General features: G+C 41.2%; 1 protein-coding gene and 1 long non-coding RNA gene across 2 annotated transcripts; both read left to right on the forward strand.

The window, feature by feature from the left end:
• The first annotated feature begins 414 nt into the window (after positions 1 to 414).
• LOC309496957 (uncharacterized protein) lies at positions 415 to 4,005 on the forward strand. Its single transcript, XM_082167153.1, has 8 exons — positions 415 to 547; positions 635 to 756; positions 1,938 to 2,057; positions 2,137 to 2,184; positions 3,568 to 3,628; positions 3,730 to 3,780; positions 3,857 to 3,901; positions 3,987 to 4,005. The coding sequence occupies exons 1-5, from the start codon at positions 487 to 489 to the stop codon at positions 3,589 to 3,591; spliced, it is 375 nt and encodes a 124-aa protein (XP_082023279.1). The 5' UTR covers positions 415 to 486; the 3' UTR covers positions 3,592 to 3,628; positions 3,730 to 3,780; positions 3,857 to 3,901; positions 3,987 to 4,005.
• Positions 4,006 to 12,233: 8,228 nt separating this feature from the next.
• On the forward strand, positions 12,234 to 13,266 carry LOC309497844. Its single transcript, XR_014205734.1, has 3 exons — positions 12,234 to 12,334; positions 12,611 to 12,706; positions 12,797 to 13,266. It is a non-coding gene; the product is annotated as an uncharacterized lncRNA (long non-coding RNA).
• Positions 13,267 to 18,016: the final 4,750 nt, after the last annotated feature.

Consider the following 18,016-nt stretch of genomic DNA (forward strand, 5'->3'; position numbering starts at 1 on the left):
AGAGTTTTATTTTGTGATTTGATGCAAAACATTTTGTTTCAAATTAGAGATCCACCAAGTACAGCCCGTACTTTTTAATGTACAATAGGCACCCCCGTCTACCACAGGCATTAAATGTCTGTGAGACAGACGCTGCCTTTGAATTGGCGGACCCAGAGGAGGAGCTGGAGCTAAAACTAGCTGGAGTCAAGGCCCTCAATGAAACGGTTTGTTCAGAATTGTGTGGCTGGCATGCTCAATTTGAAAAAGAATGTTCGCATAGTAATATATTCTTATCTTTAAGGTACGGAAGAACATTGAAAAGGCACAGGCGAAACAAAAAAAGGCTTTTGAGTCAAAGAAAAGGAAAGGGGTTCGCCAGTGCTCAGTTAAGGCAGGGGACGAGGTCCTAATTGGGGAGCCCAAAAAGGAAATTGTTTACAGGATCTCCACCAAGGGCCATTCACCCTCACATCCCTGACAGAGAAGGGTGTGGCAAGTGTGGCTATGTTAGGGAAAATACAGAAACTTAATGTTGCGCAGCTAAGGCCCTACTTTCGGCCACAAGGTATTGTAATAATCCTACTTGGTGACATAGCAAATATAAACATGACACTTGACAATGACGATTAGTATTTACTTTCCTGTTGTGTAGGTCATAGCCATGAATCTGAGGGCAGCCAAAACGATGCAGAAGACATTGGACTGGTGGACCACCAGTATGCCAATAAAGGTCCACTGTGGTCCAAGAGGTTGTGTCCTCAGCAAGAACAAGTGGTGAGTGCCAAACAGTGTTGGGTGTAACGCGTTACAAAGTAACGCGTTACTGTAATAATATTACTTTTTTCAGTAACTGGTAGTGTAAGGCATTACTCGTCTGAAAATGGTAATATTATTACAGTTTTCCCGAGCTAGTTACTTGCGTTACATTTGCCAGTAGCACCTTCATCACACACACAAGGCACACAACACAGAGAACAGAAGGGAAGGGGAGCGTGAATGGAACAGTGATTGGTCTGGGTTTGGCACGAGGTATCATTTACCATCACCGATTGGTCGACACCCGGCAGCCAGCAGCAGAGCGGCACCCTCAAAGACAGACGGGGAAAAATGGAAACGTCAACAACGGCAAGCTCTTTTTCAGAGGAAGGTTCCCAGCAACAGAAAGCTAGTTTCGACGGGTGGAGATTCAGTAATTATTTTGAATATGTTCAACGGAAGGAAAATAACTTGACGGTGAAGTGCACACTCTGCCCGGGGAGAAAGCTGCTCTGCACCGCTTGTAACTCTACCTCCAACTTGAAGAAGCACCTGCAGCGACAGCACGGACACATCAAGCTCGTTGCGAAGCGACAGAGTGACATGAACGAGCAGCCCCACAAGCAGCAAAAACTTTCATTTGAACATAAAGTACTACCAACATCAAAATCCGAGATAAATAAGCTTGTTGCCTCGTACGTAGTAGAAGAAATGTTACCTCTTTCTACCGTCGAATCGCTGTCTTTTAGAAAGATAATCTGACGGTGTTTGTTAAACATTGAGGAAGTTAATACTTGTTTGTACTTGATTGCACAAGTACAGTTGTTTGTAGTTATTTGTGCTAGACAGTGCCAGTCTGTTGTTGGCGTAATAAAGACCCTAAAGAACACACTTCCTTTGTATGTTCTCCCTCCATCTGATGCATCTCAGGCAATTATAGAGTAATTAAGAAAAAAAATGTAACTAGTAATATAACTAGTAATATAACTAGTTACTTTCTCCAGGGAGTAATAAAGTAAAGTAAGGCATTACTATTTTTGAGAGTAATATGTAATATGTAATATATTACTTTTTTGAGTAACTAGCCCCAACACTGGTGCCAAACTAAACTGGATAGTTCACATGCACAGCTTGTTGGTGTGCTTTAAATAATAAATGCATGATTGCTCATTCCTAACAGGGATATTTTTTATTTCTAGCTGACCTATGTGCTGGACAGAACACGTCCAGCAAAAGAAATTGTTGTTCTGGATGGCCCAGTTTGTCTTCAAAGGGAGGACTTTTGGAGCCTGGGGCTAGATGAACAGGTGGAGAGCAATGTAAGTGGATATTGCTGTAAAGAGTTTGGATGGTTCTAATGCCTTTATTGTAATTATGCAAAACATTCTGTGCTTTCAGATTGGGAATGCGTGCTTCAGGCTGGTAGAGGAGGCAGCCAGGAGACATGTATGTATTTGTATTTACCTTGATGACTTGCACATAAATTTGTGCAAAAGTGAGTACACCTCTCACATTTTTCCCAAATACTTTTCATGGGATAACACTATGGAAATGAAACTGTGATGCATCTTAAGGTAGACTCACTTTTGTGAGATATATGTATATGAAATGCAGACATACAATTTTATTCAGGGAATGGATGTCCACATTGCTGACCTATTTGAAGTCCCTAAATGGAAACCAAGGGAACCTAGTTTGCCGGTAAGTTGCATAATGTGTTGACAAGTCCAGCAGATACACCTCTTTAAGTGAAGATATGTCCAAGGAGATCTGAACATAGTTTTTTTTTTTTTCATAGGACAATGTGGAATCTAAAGATATCATAATTTTGCCAGCATGGTCTAGGGGGTCACAAACAGCAAGCCACTACATGCTTTGTGTACAGTTACATTGTTTTTTTGTTTTTTTTTCTCTATTTTTAAACCAGTTGGTGCCCCTATACCTGACATTAATAGGGTATGTTCTTCACAGGTGTTATTAGTTGCTAAGAAGGAGGCTATTTTTCTGGACTCATTATGTCCAAATGGGTTTGGAGATGAGAAATACCGAACCATATTTAGGTTTGAAACGCATAAGCAGAGGACATTAGCAAGGTTTGACCTGTGACCGATGAAGGCTAACACAGAGAATAGAAAGTGCATGTAGTTACATGCTACTATGGGAATTAAAGTTAATACATGATAGATTATGTTTTAATAATCTTAGTTTATAGTTTATAAGTATAGTTTTCTACATTTTTTTTATTTATTTTTTATCCAGTTAAGCCTGAACAGCACTCTGAAAATCTTTAATCTGATGACACTGTGTAACAGCCTTAACAAATACAGATCAAACTGAGTGAAATGGACTGATATCCTGTTCAGGCAAAGCCTTGTTCTCTGGCTTTAGGATTGAGTAAAAGCCTTGTTCTCTGGCTTCAGGTTTGAGTAAAAGCCTCGTTCTCTGGCTTTAGGATTGAGTAAAAGCCTTGTTCTCTGGCTTTAGGATTGAGTAAAAGCCTTGTTCTCTGGCTTCAGGTTTGAGTAAAAGCCTCGTTCTCTGGCTTTAGGATTGAGTAAAAGCCTTGTTCTCTGGCTTTAGGATTGAGTAAAAGCCTTGTTCTCTGGCTTTAGGATTGAGTAAAAGCCTCGTTCTCTGGCTTTAGGATTGAGTAAAAGCCTCGTTCTCTGGCTTTAGGATTGAGTAAAAGCCTCGTTCTCTGGCTTTAGGATTGAGTAAAAGCCTCGTTCTCTGGCTTTAGGATTGAGTAAAAGCCTTGTTCTCTGGCTTTAGGATTGAGAAAAAAAAAACCTTGTTCTATGGATTCAGTTTTGCATAATTTTTTTCCAGACAACTTGCAGGAGCAGTGGCTAATGGACCGTGGGTGGAGAAGACGGGCAAAGATTTTGATGTAACTTTGCTTACTATGTAATTTTGTCATTTCATTTTGCTCAGCGGACACTATAAATGGTTGTCAACATCACATATGAGTAACTGTATATTACTTTACAGCCATTTCCAGTTCAGTCAGATGGACAGAGCTGTGGGATATTCATGCTTATGGTAAACTTATACAATTTCTACTCAATTGTTCCTGTTTGTCCTAAATCTCCGTAATCATTATTTTTCTCTTTAACAGTATGCCCTCTGCATCTGTACTGGTGCCATGTTTCACTTTTTGGATGTAAGTTGTAATTCATGGAATGTATGTATCCAAGAATGTTAAAAAACAAACAATGCAAGACTCCAATATTACATGTGTATTACAGACTGACATACCATCTATTCGCAAGGTAGGACACATTTCAAGCAGTAAAACATTGGTCTACTTTACAATTATGCTACATTAAAAGTACCATACTTTTGAATAGGCATGGGCAGAACTTCGGGCAGCGCTTTGCCTTCTGGACAGAGGAGGCAGAACAGCTGATGGCAGGCACCCTACCACCTATTTATAGGATTTCTCGACCCCAAATAGTCAAGGTATGGCCAAACTAACCAGACAACCATTTTCACGTATGCATTCTATACAGGTAGGTCTAAAAAAATTTGAATATTGTGGAAAATTGTGTGAATTACTGAATTAAATGTAAAACTTGAAACTGATACATTATATAGATTTATACAACATGTTACGTCACGTGATATATTAAAAAATAGAAGATCGTAACAAACAGTTCCAGTCAAGTGGGTTTATTGTCATTTCAACCATATACACTGTGTATAGTAAGACAAAACAGCGTTTCACCATGGGTCAGGTCAAGTGGTGTACATTTTAAGGTATATAAGAAAACATTTGGGACAGGATACATTTAGTGCACACACATTATTACAGTGCATCCGGAAAGTATTCACAGCCGTTTACATGTACACCAATAATGCGATTATTTCCAATGATCAGAGTAAGGAGTTAATCGCAGTAAGATGTTTACATGACTGGAGCAAACCTCTTCACTCCAACATGCAGTTTTTATTTTCTGATTATTCACACAATGTAGAGCACAAATGATGAACTCATATACTGTCCACTGTTTGATACAGAATTTTGGGTTCCCCTTCGTTACGGGGAACTCCCGCTGCGTCATATCAACGCTACGGGGGAATGCCTTCGGCATGCCTGAAGTCACTATACAACTATTCCAATCTGGATTGGTGTGCGTCATCGTGCGTCATGACGTTGCATGTGACGGTGACCCGGACGCTATATAAGGGTCACAGGAACAAGGAAATGACAGCTTCTGTTCTTCAGCAGCGTTCTATGTCAAACTGTACGTCTTATTTGGTGTTGTCTGTCAAATCTACTATGGCGAAGGCAGTGTGCGTCTCCTTGATTTAAGAAAAATTAAAGAAGCAAGGATGGCGCACACTTTCTTTGTGGTGTTGGGTTGTGAGCGGAGCTTGCACGGACAGTTCTCGAGGGCACTGTCTATTTTGTGCAAACTGAAAGGATTCTGTGACTGGGATCTCGCGTTTGCCGAGGCAGCGCGTAGGTTTATGTCAGCATTGCAATACAGAATCTATAGTGGCTCGGATCTCGCGTTTGCCGAGGCAGCGCGTAGATTACGGCTACTCTGCAATAAAGATTCTGTGACTAATCTTGCGTTTGCCGAGGCAGCGCATAGATTAATGTCTGCATTGCAATACAGAATCTATAGTGACTCGGATCTCGCGTTTGCCGAGGCAGCGCGTAGATTACAGGTCTGCAGGGTGTAGACTCTGAGTTTACTCTTCCGCTCCCGCCTGAGCCTGTTTAAAAAGAATAAAATAGGCTTGCGTTCCTAGTGCATCAGCTCGCGTCTGTCGAGGCAGCGCGTTGTCTGTTTGCATTGGGTTCGCACGTGGAGCAGTGTTTACAGGTCTCGCGCACGGTTCGGAAGCCCGCGTCACTGCGGCTTCTTCCGACCGTGTTAAAGACCCGGTGTTTGATTTATCTGATTCTGAGGAGTCAGATACTATCAACACTGAACCACGAATATTCACCACATTATGAGGAGTTGCTGGAGAAAGACTGGGGCTGTAATGTAATTAAATGTTTGGTAATTTAATAAGAAGGAAGCGTCTAAAAAGAGTGCTTCCTGCAAACCCAGTCAAAATCCTTGTGTCAGAGTCTTCCTTTTTCAAACGATCTCCATACTGAGGTACTGAGATTGTGGAATAATTGAAGAAGAAAATTAAAGGGGAATTTAATGATGCAGGGGGTAGAAGAATATTTCTCCCAGATATCGTATTACCTCTGATGACTCAGAAACGTCCCTCCAAAATTAAAGTGGAGCTAATATAAATATTATCTCGAATTTGGTAGGGAAGGCTTATATGGCGGAATGTCAAAAAAAAAAAAAAAAAAAATGCATACCTACATGGTAGTCCAGGTCTCCCGGGGACAGTCACCAGCTCCTCATATTCTGGGAAGTCACCTCTTCCCCTCCCCCCTGTACAGGGCTCGGGGTCAGAGGAGACGTTCTCATAAAAAAAATAAAATAAATAAATAAAATAAACTATGAGGTCCTGGCGTAAAAACGCGGACCCTTATGGGTACTTCATATTATTTTCGGTTAGTTCCTGCCGATCTATCGCTTCAGGTCACCGAATCTCAAAACCTGAGGTCAGTCTCGAGGGACTGATCTCCTTATTAGATTATTCATCGGTTACGTCCTGCCAGTAAACTGCTTCAGACCACCGATAAGCACATTATATCACCTGACACTAACCCAGAGAAATTGATTCCTCTTGTAGATTGTTTAGACGCCTGGTCAGGCCTTCCGAATATATCTAAATGGACCCTGGGTATAGTTAAAGGATATAGAATCCAGTTTAAAGTAAGACCACCCGATTTTAACGGGGTATTTCACACACTGGTTTTCTCACATCAGCGCCAGGTGATGGAAAATGAAGTTGAATCTCTTTTAGCAAAAGCAATAGAAATTGCCCCTAATCAGGAGAGGGATTCAGGTTTCTACAGCCGTTACTTCATTGTTCCGAAAAAGGATGGTGGACTTCATCCTATTGTAGATCTTAGAGTATTGAATAAATCTTTGAGGAGATTTAGTTTCAATATGCTCACTATACCCAGTATCATTCAGCAAATCAGATCTGAAGACTGGTTTGTGACAATAGATCTCATGGATGCTTATTTTCATAACTTCATCATCCATTATCATAGGAAGTTCCTTAGGTTCGCTTTTGGGGGGAAAAGCTTACCAATATAGGGTTCTTCCTTTCGGCCTAACTCTATCCCCTTGCACTTTCTGTATGGATGCTGCCCTTGCTCCACTGAGACTTCAGGGGAACCGCATCCTAAATTATTAGATGACTGGCTTATTCTGGCAGAACCAGAGACGCTAGCAATCCAACATCGAGATGTTGTTTTGCGTCATCTTCAGTGCTTGGGGCTAAGGCTCAATGTCAAGAAAAGTTCTCTGTCTCCTCTTCAAAGAATAACATTTCTTGGAGCTGAGTGGGACTCGCAATCTATGCAAGTTCACTTGACCCAGCCACGTATTTAAAGTATCGTGGCTGCAGTTAGAGCTATCAGGTTAGGCCAGGCCATCACTGTCAAACATTTTCAAGGAATTTTGGGCCTTATGGGGCCCTACAGTGGTGGCTCGGGACCAGGGGGTTTTCCCCAAGGGGCAACCCCTTCCGTATGATTAGAGTTACGTCCAGGTACCTTCGTTCTCTAGTCATATGGAAAGACATACGGTTCCTGTCCCAAGGCCAGGTGCTTGGAGCTTCGTGTCCCAGAAAAATTCTGACCACGGATGCTTCCCGCAGGGGCTGGGGTGCGGTCATGGAGGGCCGGTACACCCGCGGGGTCTGGAAGGACCATCACCTCTCATGGCACATCAGTTGCCTGGAGATGCTGGCAGTATTCTTTGCCCTCAGGCATTTCCCTCCAGACCTCAGAGGCCATCAGGTCCTTATTGGGTCTGATAATATATCGGTGGTTTTCTATATCAACCATCAGGGGGGCTTGAGGTCTCGTCCTCTGTGCAAATTGGCCCATCATATTCTATTTTTGTCTAAGGACAAATTTCTCTCTGTGAGGGCTATGTATATACCTGTGGTTGATAATGTGGGAGCAGACACCCTGTCGAGGCAGGGGCCCAGGCCAGGGGAATGGAGGCTCCACCCCGAGGTGGTGGAGCTTATATGGGAGAAGTTCGGCCAGGCGGAGGTAGATTTATTCGCTTCTCATGAGAATTCTCATTGCCCGCTCTGGTTCTCTCTCTCGCATCCAGCCCCGTTGGGTCTGGAGGCCATGGTACAGACGTGGCCGAGGCAACGTCTGTACGCCTTTTCCCCCGGTCGCTCTACTCCCTGGAGTTCTGGAGAGGGTCAGAGGATTTTGAGTAGATCTTATTCTCGAAAAACCACACTGGCCTTCTCGAATAGGGTGATCTGGTGGCCGAGGTCATCAGATCAGCTACCTCCAGAACTCCCCGGCTCAGGAAGTTTTAATTGAGTTAGCTGGACCCAGCCTTTTACTGCCCTATGGCTTCAGTACTGGGATTCTTCTATACTCTAATCGGGACCTCTCGTCCACGCTCAGAGCCGCTATGGCGCCTACGGCCTCCGTATGCTCTCAGGGTGGTCCACCCGGGTCGTCCCATGACCTCCATATTTCCCTGTAGCCTTCTAGGATGAATCCTGTTATCCTTGCAGGCTGACAGGTCTGTGGAAAGAAAAGCCCCTGTCGGTTCTGCGGGATACGTGTATATATGTTAGATTAAAAGAAAATCTACATATTTTGGAAATCTGTTAGCTTTCTAGTAGAAAATTTCCCCGGTCACCAATAAGGGTACCGGAGGCTATCTTATGATTTCCTCTGGCTCTTCATCCTTCGTTGCTATAAGTGTGACAGGAGAGCCTTCTAGGCTTTTAGGGTTATCCACTAATGGTGCCTTGGAGTCAGTGTCCTGCCTTTTTAGGCATATGTATATATTGGACCTCACTTCTGAGGCTGTTAACTCAGCCTTTTTCTTACACCAAAAAAGACAAGAATAAAATTCTTAGTATAGTGGGTTCTATAAATTCTCCCCTGTCCTTAGCAATGATCCTCACCTTCAGAGTGCTTTCTGCCTCTGTATGCTGCGTCAAAATCTGGATGAACCCTGTCTCTGCAGGCTATCATATTAAATTGCTTCGAGCCTTTATTCGGCTCCGCAGAGTATATCTATATAGGGTATTAAACGGGAGTTTGTTAGCTTTCTTTGAGATATTTCTCCCCGGTAACCAAGGTACCGGAGGCTATTCTAAAAATTCCTCAGGCTCTTCATCCTTCGTTGCATGTGCGGTGTAAGCAAGAGAGCCTCTTAGGCTTCCAGAGATGATCCACTAAAAAGGTGTTAGGAGTTAAGTGTTCTGCCTGTCATTAATCAGGCCTATATACTTGGACCTTAATATCGAGGTTGTTGATGCAACCCTCCCTTTGTACACCAAACAAGAAAGAATAAAATTCTTAGCACAGTTGGATCTTTCACTCTCCCTTGCTTTAGTGCTCTTGAGTGTGCCAGATGTTTCACACCAGGGGCGCCTGTTCTCGGTGGGGGCTAGCTGGTACTCGTTCCCCGTAGCGTTGATATGACGCAGCTGGAGTTCCCCGTAACGAAGGGGAACGTCTCGGGTTACTGGATGTAACCCTGGTTCCCCGAGAGAGGGGAACGAGACGCTGCGTCCCCTCTCCCCACCTTCGGGGCGCCCTGAGAACAGCTGCTTTGAACCTTTTTCGAAGCTGTCATTTCCTTGTTCCTGTGACCCTTATATAGCGTCCGGGTCACCGTCACATGCAACGTCATGACGCACGATGACGCACACCAATCCAGATTGGAATAGTTGTATAGTGACTTCAGATAACGCATGCCGAAGGCATTCCCCCGTAGCGTTGATATGACGCAGCGTCTCGTTCCCCTCTCTCGGGGAACCAGGGTTACATCCAGTAACCCGAGACGTTTTCTTTAGATATAGTAATAAGCCGTATTGGTGTAGATAAGCCGTAGTAATCAAAATTAACACACATAATAGAAATATTTCGCATAGTGTCTAATGAATCTATATAATGTATGAGTTTCACGTTTTACATTTGAATTATTGCAATTGACAAACTTCCACAATATTCTAATTTTGTGAGACCTACCTGTATTTACTTTGTGCATGTTATGGTTTATACGAGTTAGCAGATGCCTTTGTCCAAAGTGGCTTACAAATAAAAACAATACAAAGGTTCGCAATTAATAGCCTAATGAAAATACAATAATATACAAACCATAACCATAACTCATAATAACTATTTAATTTATGCTGAAAAGATGTCTTTAGGCCCCTTTTGATAGACCTAAACATCTTAGGTTGTAGTATAGTCTTAATTTATGGTATTTAACTTTTTCATAGGAGGAACAGGTAGAAGTGGAGGAGCTGCCCCTCACACTGAAACATATGTACCAGGCAGAATACATCGTGAGAAACAGTCTTGGGCTTTTCACTGGCCAGGTGCAAGAACCATCATACATGTTGATGGATCATGACGACCAAATGAAAGCGTTGAGGGTACTGATGGAGTCGATTAATTGGAGCGATGCCATGGAGCCTTTCACATTCATTTTTGAAAACATCCAGGACATGGAAACCTTCATGATTATTTGCAAAGACACCCTCAACCTGAGAGTAAATGCTGGAGTTGGGGTGCACAGTCACCCATATAAATTTGGTGTGAGTGAGTGAGTGAGAGAGAGTGTGTGAGAGAGAGAGTGTGTGAGAGAGAGAGTGTGTGTGTGTGTGTGTGTGTGTGTGTGTGTGTGTGTGTGTGTGTGTGTGTGTGTGTGTGTGTGTGTGTGTGTGTGTGTGTGTGAGAGAGAGAGAGAGTGTGTGTGAGAGAGAGAGAGTGTGAGTGAGAGAGTGTATTTTTACTCTTAAATAAAGATACTCAACTGTCCACCGCTGGTCTCATGTCACTTCTGTGTGCACACATGCTACTTTCAAGTCATTTCCATTGTAAGTTTAAGTTTGAAATACTCTATAACGTTTCCCCAGACTTGTTTGTAGTTCTTTCTTCATGTAAGTGCAGATTGTCTAGGCAGAAATGCATATTATTTAAAAAAAAAGAAATGCATATTATGTTCCTTATTGTCTTCTGTAAACAACATTGAAGGGATCATTTTCCTCATTTAGATTAGATATATATATTAGCCTATATAGACCCATGCCATACTAATACAAAATTACTCAACTTAAAAGTTAACTAATATTAGCTGCTTTTAATAATAAAAAACGACACAAACCGTCTTTGACAATACTACTGCGCTGTGAAATGTTAAACACAATACAACTAACGTTACACAAATATGCCGCAAGTTGTGCCATCGCATGCGTGGTTCCGATAGTGTAGGAAAACCGTGACGTTTTCTACTACGTAATTACGCGCATGCGTGAAACGGATCGCGCAGGTGGAACGGATCGTGTACCGACAAGGCTGTCCCAATTCAAACTCTGCACGCTTGGAAGGCCGATTGCGTCACCGCGGCGCGACGAAGGCTGCTCCAGTTTGGTATGTCATTCAAATGCGCCGCCAAATGCGCACTTCATTTCTCTGACAAACGAAGGATACAAAAATGGACACTTCGTGGCCTACCCTTCCCCAGAATTCATAGCGCGCCGGTGACGACCATTATATAAACGGTGAGTGACGACGCAACTTCACGCAAGTTTATTCCAAAAAAATGTCGGGTGTCTGTAGTGTGGTGGCCGAGGAATTCACTTATAAATGTAAGTATTGTGTTTTAATTTATTAAAATAACTAGCGAAACAAGTGTTAAAAGCATGAATATGGACCAATCACTGAACCCCCTGTGTGAAAACAATCAACTGAGTTAAATTAAGCAAATACTAAATTTAATATCAACAAAATGCTTTTCTTGCTTAGTTGTTTGGTTTTGTTCTAGTATAAATATCAAAAAAATATTATATGAAGAAGCATTTATTAGACAAGCAAAAGTTATTGTATTGTTTTGGGGAAAAAATAACTCCATTAAGTGAGTTTATGCTTAAAATAAGCAAAATAATCTGCCAAATGGGGTAAGAAAAATAATCTTGTTTTCAGTTTGATTTAAGATTATTTTGCTTAACCCATTAGCAGATTATTTTATTGTTTTAAGCAATACTCACCTAATTTTCCCCCAAAACAGGAAATGTTTTACTTGTCTAGTAGGCTAAATGCTTCTTGATTTAAGAATTTTCAGATGTTTGAACTAGAAACAAGACAAAATATTAAGTAAGAAAATATTTTTTGCAGTGAATTTCAAGTAGGAGGGTATATTCAAGTAAATAAAACAGGAGCACAAATCCATCTAAAAATACCTGAAAAACATAGCGGTGTCTGCAATACATTGTTTAATTTACCTGAAATAGCCAGCAAAACAAGTGTTAAAACCCAGGGGTGTTTCTTAAAAAACCTGAACTTAAACTAAAAAACTGCAGCTTCATTTATCAGGTGGTCTGAGGCAAAACCTGTTGTAATTCTTTTTGTTTCAGGGACCAAGGAGCAGACGGCTGACTTCATTAAATTAAGGGCCGAAAATTATTATCTATTTACAGGGGCCAAAAACTCGGCCACTGTGGCTTGGAGGTAAAAGTCATAAAGTCATTAACCATTTGTAATATTTCCACTAGCTGCCTCTTGTATGCAAAAATTAACCCTCACCCTATACAAAGCCCACAGCAATGAGACAACTAGTTAAGGCAATAGTCTTTCTCTTTTTATGTATTTTTTTGTCTACAAACGTTTTAAGCAAACTTGAGGATCCAGGAGTATGCATGTACTGCTGTGTGATTTTTCTAATGTTAAGATTGCAACCCTGTCTTAATATTTTTCATAAGTCTTTCCTTTTTTCTCCTTTTTTAGGAAAATTCTGGAGAAAATGGACCTGCTGGGGAAGGTCACTCCCTTGCAGGCCAAAAGAAAATGGGAAAACGTAAAAAAAAAATACAAGGTAAGCAAGTTAATTGACACATCTTTGCTGAAATGTATTGTGGTGTTCTTGTTGTTAACAACAGGTATGGTGTATTTGCTCTGCCTTAGGATTGCAAGTGTCCTGGGACAGGTGAGGGGGTGAGCGGGAAATCCACTGCTGAAACTTGGCAATGGTTTCTCCTCATGGATGAGGTTTTGGGACAGAGGCCTTCCAACAACCCCCCTGTCCTAATTGCCTCCCTCCCTGAGGACAAACCAGGGCCAAGTTCAGCCCCAGCAGCCCCGGCAGCCCAGGCAGCCAGAAAAAGAGGCAGCGACGAGCTCATTGAGCTAATGAGGGAGGACATGCGATTTCAGAGGGAAACGGAGGAGAGGAGAGCACAAGAGAGCAGGGAGAGAATGGACAGACTGTTTTCTCTCCTTGAGAGAATGGTAGAAAAAATAATAATTTTTAATTAGTTAAGCAATTTTGGTATTTATGTTTTTTGTCACTTATTTTTACATGAAACAAAGTAATTTCTGTACACTGTTTGTGTTGAGTTAAAACCTATATGGAATTTAAGTTATTTGTAAATGAGGCAAGGCAATTTTTGTACATTGTTTATTTTTGTAATACGTTTTACATATGGAATTTAAAAAAAAACATTTGGAAATAAAACAATTGTTCTTGACTTGTATACATGGTTTTTTTTTGATACTTTCATTATATAGGGGGGAAGGGGTTAAAAAAAAAAAAAAAAAACAGACAAACAAAGGAATGAAGAAGAACATGTTGGATCACCATGTTTCTACAGTTTGATCCTTTCTCAATGTTAATGTGATGGTCTTTGTTCTGTCGATTTTATGTATTCAGTCCATTTCTCCCACTTTTGGCAGTATTGATACTCTTGAGTCCTTATTCTGTAGGTCAGTTGTTCCATAATATGTATTTCGTCCATAACTGTCATCCAATCGTCCTGTAATGGTGGGTCAATCTTGTACCATTTTCTTGTAATTGCCTTTTTACAGGCTGCTAACATAATTTTCAATATGTATCTATCTTCTTTCAACACATTTCCCGTAATGACACCAAGATATAATAATGTACAGGACATGGGTACAGCATAACCCAGAATTTTGCCTATAACTAAGTGAACATCTTCCCAAAATTTTGCGATGTTAGGACAGAGCCAGAACACATGCGAATGATTCACGTTTAACTCTCCACAGCTTCTCCAACATGGCTGTGGTAATGAAGTATGTTTATTCCTAATTTTAGGTGTTATAAAAAATCTAATTAAATTTTTCCAGCAATGTAATCTCCAGACACGCGATGATGTTGTTGATTGCTGTGTTTTCCAAATATATGACCATTCATCATCAGATATGTTCACTCCCAACTCTCTCTGCCAATTGAATTTTACATACATCGTTGTATTCCCTCTTGCCTCCATTATATGTCCATAAATTGTAGAGATTATTCTAAATTTCTTTGCGTTGTAGGCTTCAATTATGCTTTTGATTGTTGGATTTTTGTCCAGATTTACACTGGGTTTTATTTTTTTATTAAAAAAGTCCCTTATCTGCAAACATCTGAAATGATCTTGATTACTTAGATCATATTTTTGTTTAATCTCCTGAAAGCTCATGAAATTCCCATTTTTAATTAGTGTGCATATTGCTGTTAATCCATTATGAATCCATTGTTTAAATCTTTGGTCAAGGGAACCAGGGATGAAACCCTTGTCATAAGCTATCCACCGAAGCAGTCCGAGCTCTTTCTCTAATTTGTATTTTCGTACCAGATTAAACCATATTTTTAGCGTAAACTGAGTGACTGTATTCACCTGTTTAATTACACTCATTGCTTCTTCTCTGTCTCCAATAAGACTTTGAATTTCTCTTCCTTGTACCGATTTTTCTAAATTCTTCCATTTGGCTATATAATCTTTGTCACACCAACAAATTACATGCCTAATTTGTGCAGCATGAAAATATCCCTTAAGATATGGCAGTGCCAAACCCCCCTTATCCTTTTTTATCTGTAATGTTTCAAATTTGATTCTCGGTCTGCGGCCATTCCATATAAACCTTGACATGATTTTGTCCCACAGTCTGAATTGTTTTTCGGGTATCTCAATGGGTAGTGACTGAAAGAGGTAAAGAAGTCGGGGTAGAACACTCATTTTTATGGTCTCTATTCGTGAACCAATGTCTAACGGAAGGAGTGCCCACCTGTCAAAATCACTCTTAATTTCCTTATCTAGTTTGACATAATTATGTTCATATAGATCATCAGTGTTTTGTGTTAAAGTGACCCCAAGATATTTCATTTTTGTTGCTCTCCAGTTCAGATGATATTTTTGTTGTATGATTTTGGATGGTAAATAGTTAAATGTTAAAATCTGTGTTTTGGTCAAATTAAGTTTGTATCCAGAATAAAAGCCAAATGTCTCGAGTTGGTTGATTAGTATGGGAATGCATGTGTCTGGGTCCTCTAAAAAACAGACCACATCATCGGCGAAAAGTCCAATGATGTGTTCCTCTTCCCCAACCTCTATTCCTTTAAGATTACTATTTTGCCTGATTGCTTGTGCCAGGGGCTCTATGAAGATTGCAAACAAGGTTGGAGAAAGATCGTCTTAAATTTATGCTCTCAGTTAGACTGCCATTTATTCTTATCCTTGCGGTCGGGTTTTGGTAAAGCGTTTTAATACATCTGACAGCTTTGTCGTTAAGTCCAAATTTCTCAAGTACCTGGTATAGAAAAGTCCAATTTACGCTATCAAAAGCCTTTTCTGCATCAAGGCTTATTAAGGCTGCACATTTTCCCTTTTTTAGAATATGGTTGATAATATATAAAGTTCTCCTTGTGTTATCTTGGGCTTGACGTCCCTTAATAAAGCCTGTTTGGTCTTCATCTATAATGTCACTGATAAAATATTCATATCTTTTGGCGATAATTGAGGTATACAATTTATAGTCAACATTGAGTAGTGATATGGGTCTATAGTCTGAACAAGTCTCACTGTTGTTTTTCTTGGGGATCACTGATATTACAGCTTCATTCCAGGAAGGAGGCATTTCACCACGTTCAAGTGTGTAGTTGAATGATTTTTCGAGTAGAGGTATAAGCTGTTCATTAAATGTTTTATACCACTCGGATGGTAGACCGTCACTGCCGGGAGATTTGTTTGTTTTTAATTTGTTTATTGCTTTCTCTATCTCTGCTTTTGTGATGGGTGAAGTCAGATGATCATTCTGATTTTTTCCAATTGATGGTAAGTCCAGTTTCTCAAGAAAAGCTTTCATTTGGTCGATGTTCGCGGAGGGAGGCTGAATCCAACAATCCAACACTGAACATAGAGAACAAAACCAAAGAACAACAGTTGAACTCTGAACAATGTGACTTCCAAAAAGGAGATGTACTTATCCATCCCTTGTGGTCCCTGTTGGTGGGAGGAGGGTTTTGTGCCTCACTGTAGTGGGGGCCCTCCCTAGCTGTGAGAGAAAACCCACAAATACTAGAATTGTCCAACATTTTGTGCTTGCTGCAAAACACTCCCTCTTGTCGGTTCAACTGATCTATAAACTTAAGTCGTGAGTCATTATATCTAATATGACCCAGATTTGTGCGTATCAGACTAATATTCTTTAGTACAAAAGTAATATTGTTTTTAACAAAAAAGATAATGATGTTCGAGTTCACCCCGCGACGTAGCCTTTATCTTTTCATCCATTGCAGTTCTCTTGGTGTGAGTCTCGTCTGAACTCCGTCAGCCTCTCCCTTGCACGCTGAGCTGCGCTGTCTGTAGTGTTGGTGGTGCGTTTCCATGGCAACGCTGCGTTCAGTTGCTCCTCCGCTGCCGCGGCGGCGTTCGTTTTGGTCACCACCCTCCACCTTGATTCCGCGTCGATTCAGGTCCCGTGCTGCCTCATCCGCTTTGCTGTATATCACCAGACCGGAATCCCAGTAAACCCGCATCTTCGTGTAGGGTGTCTGATACCGGATCCCCTTCTCTCTCAGAGCCGCTTTGATAGGTCCGTACATCTTGCGCCTCTCCATGACGTCTGTTGCATAGTCGTTATCAAAGTAAAGTCTTTTCCCGTTAATCTTGATCTTCTGTTGCCACGCTTTCCTCAGGACCAACTCTTTGACGTGAAACTCCAAAAAGTTAACGATTATTGATCTCGGGGAAGAGGCAGCTGCTGGCTTTGGAATCAATGCTCTGTGTGCCCGCTGGACACGGAGCTCGAGACCCTCTGGTAGGGTCAGGTGGCGTTTAAACAACTCGTTAACAAACTCAGTGACAGATCTTCCTTCTTTTTCCTCCGGCACCCCGTAAATCCTGATATTATTTCTTCTTGAGCGGCTCTCGAGATCGACAACTTTGTCCCGCATCTGCGTGTTTTCTTTCACCACCGCCAGTAGCGTTTCTTTCATCACCAAGCAGGCCGACTCCATGTCAGCTATTCGGGTTTGTGTCTCAGCTATGTTGGCGTTTTGGCTCTGAAGCTCCTGCAGAACTTCACCTTTAAACTGCGAGAGGTCATCTTTCAAAACTTTCTTAACGTCGTTTTTAAATTCGTCCAGGTCCCGTCTCATTCCTTGTTTAAAATCTTTTAGCTCTGTACGAAGCAACGTTAGAGATTGAAGCAGAGCTTTCTGGTCAGTGCTAGCTTCCCCTAGCATAGCGGTGCTAGCTTCACCTCCGTTATCGTCGTTTTCCTCGTGTACAGTAGACTCGATCACTTCTGGGTTTTGTTGCGTATCACTCGCATTTTTATTCATCATCTGACTCCTTAGCTTTCTCCCTCCGTTCATACTTAAATTAAAACGATCTCAGTGTTATTTATATTAACAGGAGGTACTTTGTCCAAACCGACTTGAGGAGCTCGCTATTATGCATCCATCTTGTTGTAGCACCGCACCGGAAGTCTCATACATGTTTTTTTTAGCATGTAAAATGAAAATGATTTCAAGTACTTTTTACAAATATTTACAACAACAGGAAAACAATTCAAATTAATGGTACATAAATCAGATAATTTTTCTTTTTTTAAATTTACACTTTCAGCTGAGCAGGGAGACCCTGATGGTGCTGCTGGACTGGGATGTGCTCCACAATAGAGACCCTGGTAAGGCCTCCTGCTGATGGGACATCATCTGGGATGGTCTCCAGAGTGTTTGAGTGCATATTTCCACTGTCCACTGCATTGTATATCAACAGGTTTGCAGGGCTGACTCAATCAACGGCTGCCATCTCACTGAGATATTTTCAGAAAGAGGGAAAAGTAAAAAATAAACTCAACTTTTTTCCTTATGCATTGTAACTTTACAATTCTCTTACTTGCCTG

This window comes from Leuciscus leuciscus (genome assembly GCF_965113295.1).
Source record: "Leuciscus leuciscus genome assembly, chromosome: 4".
NCBI lineage: Eukaryota > Metazoa > Chordata > Actinopteri > Cypriniformes > Leuciscidae > Leuciscus > Leuciscus leuciscus.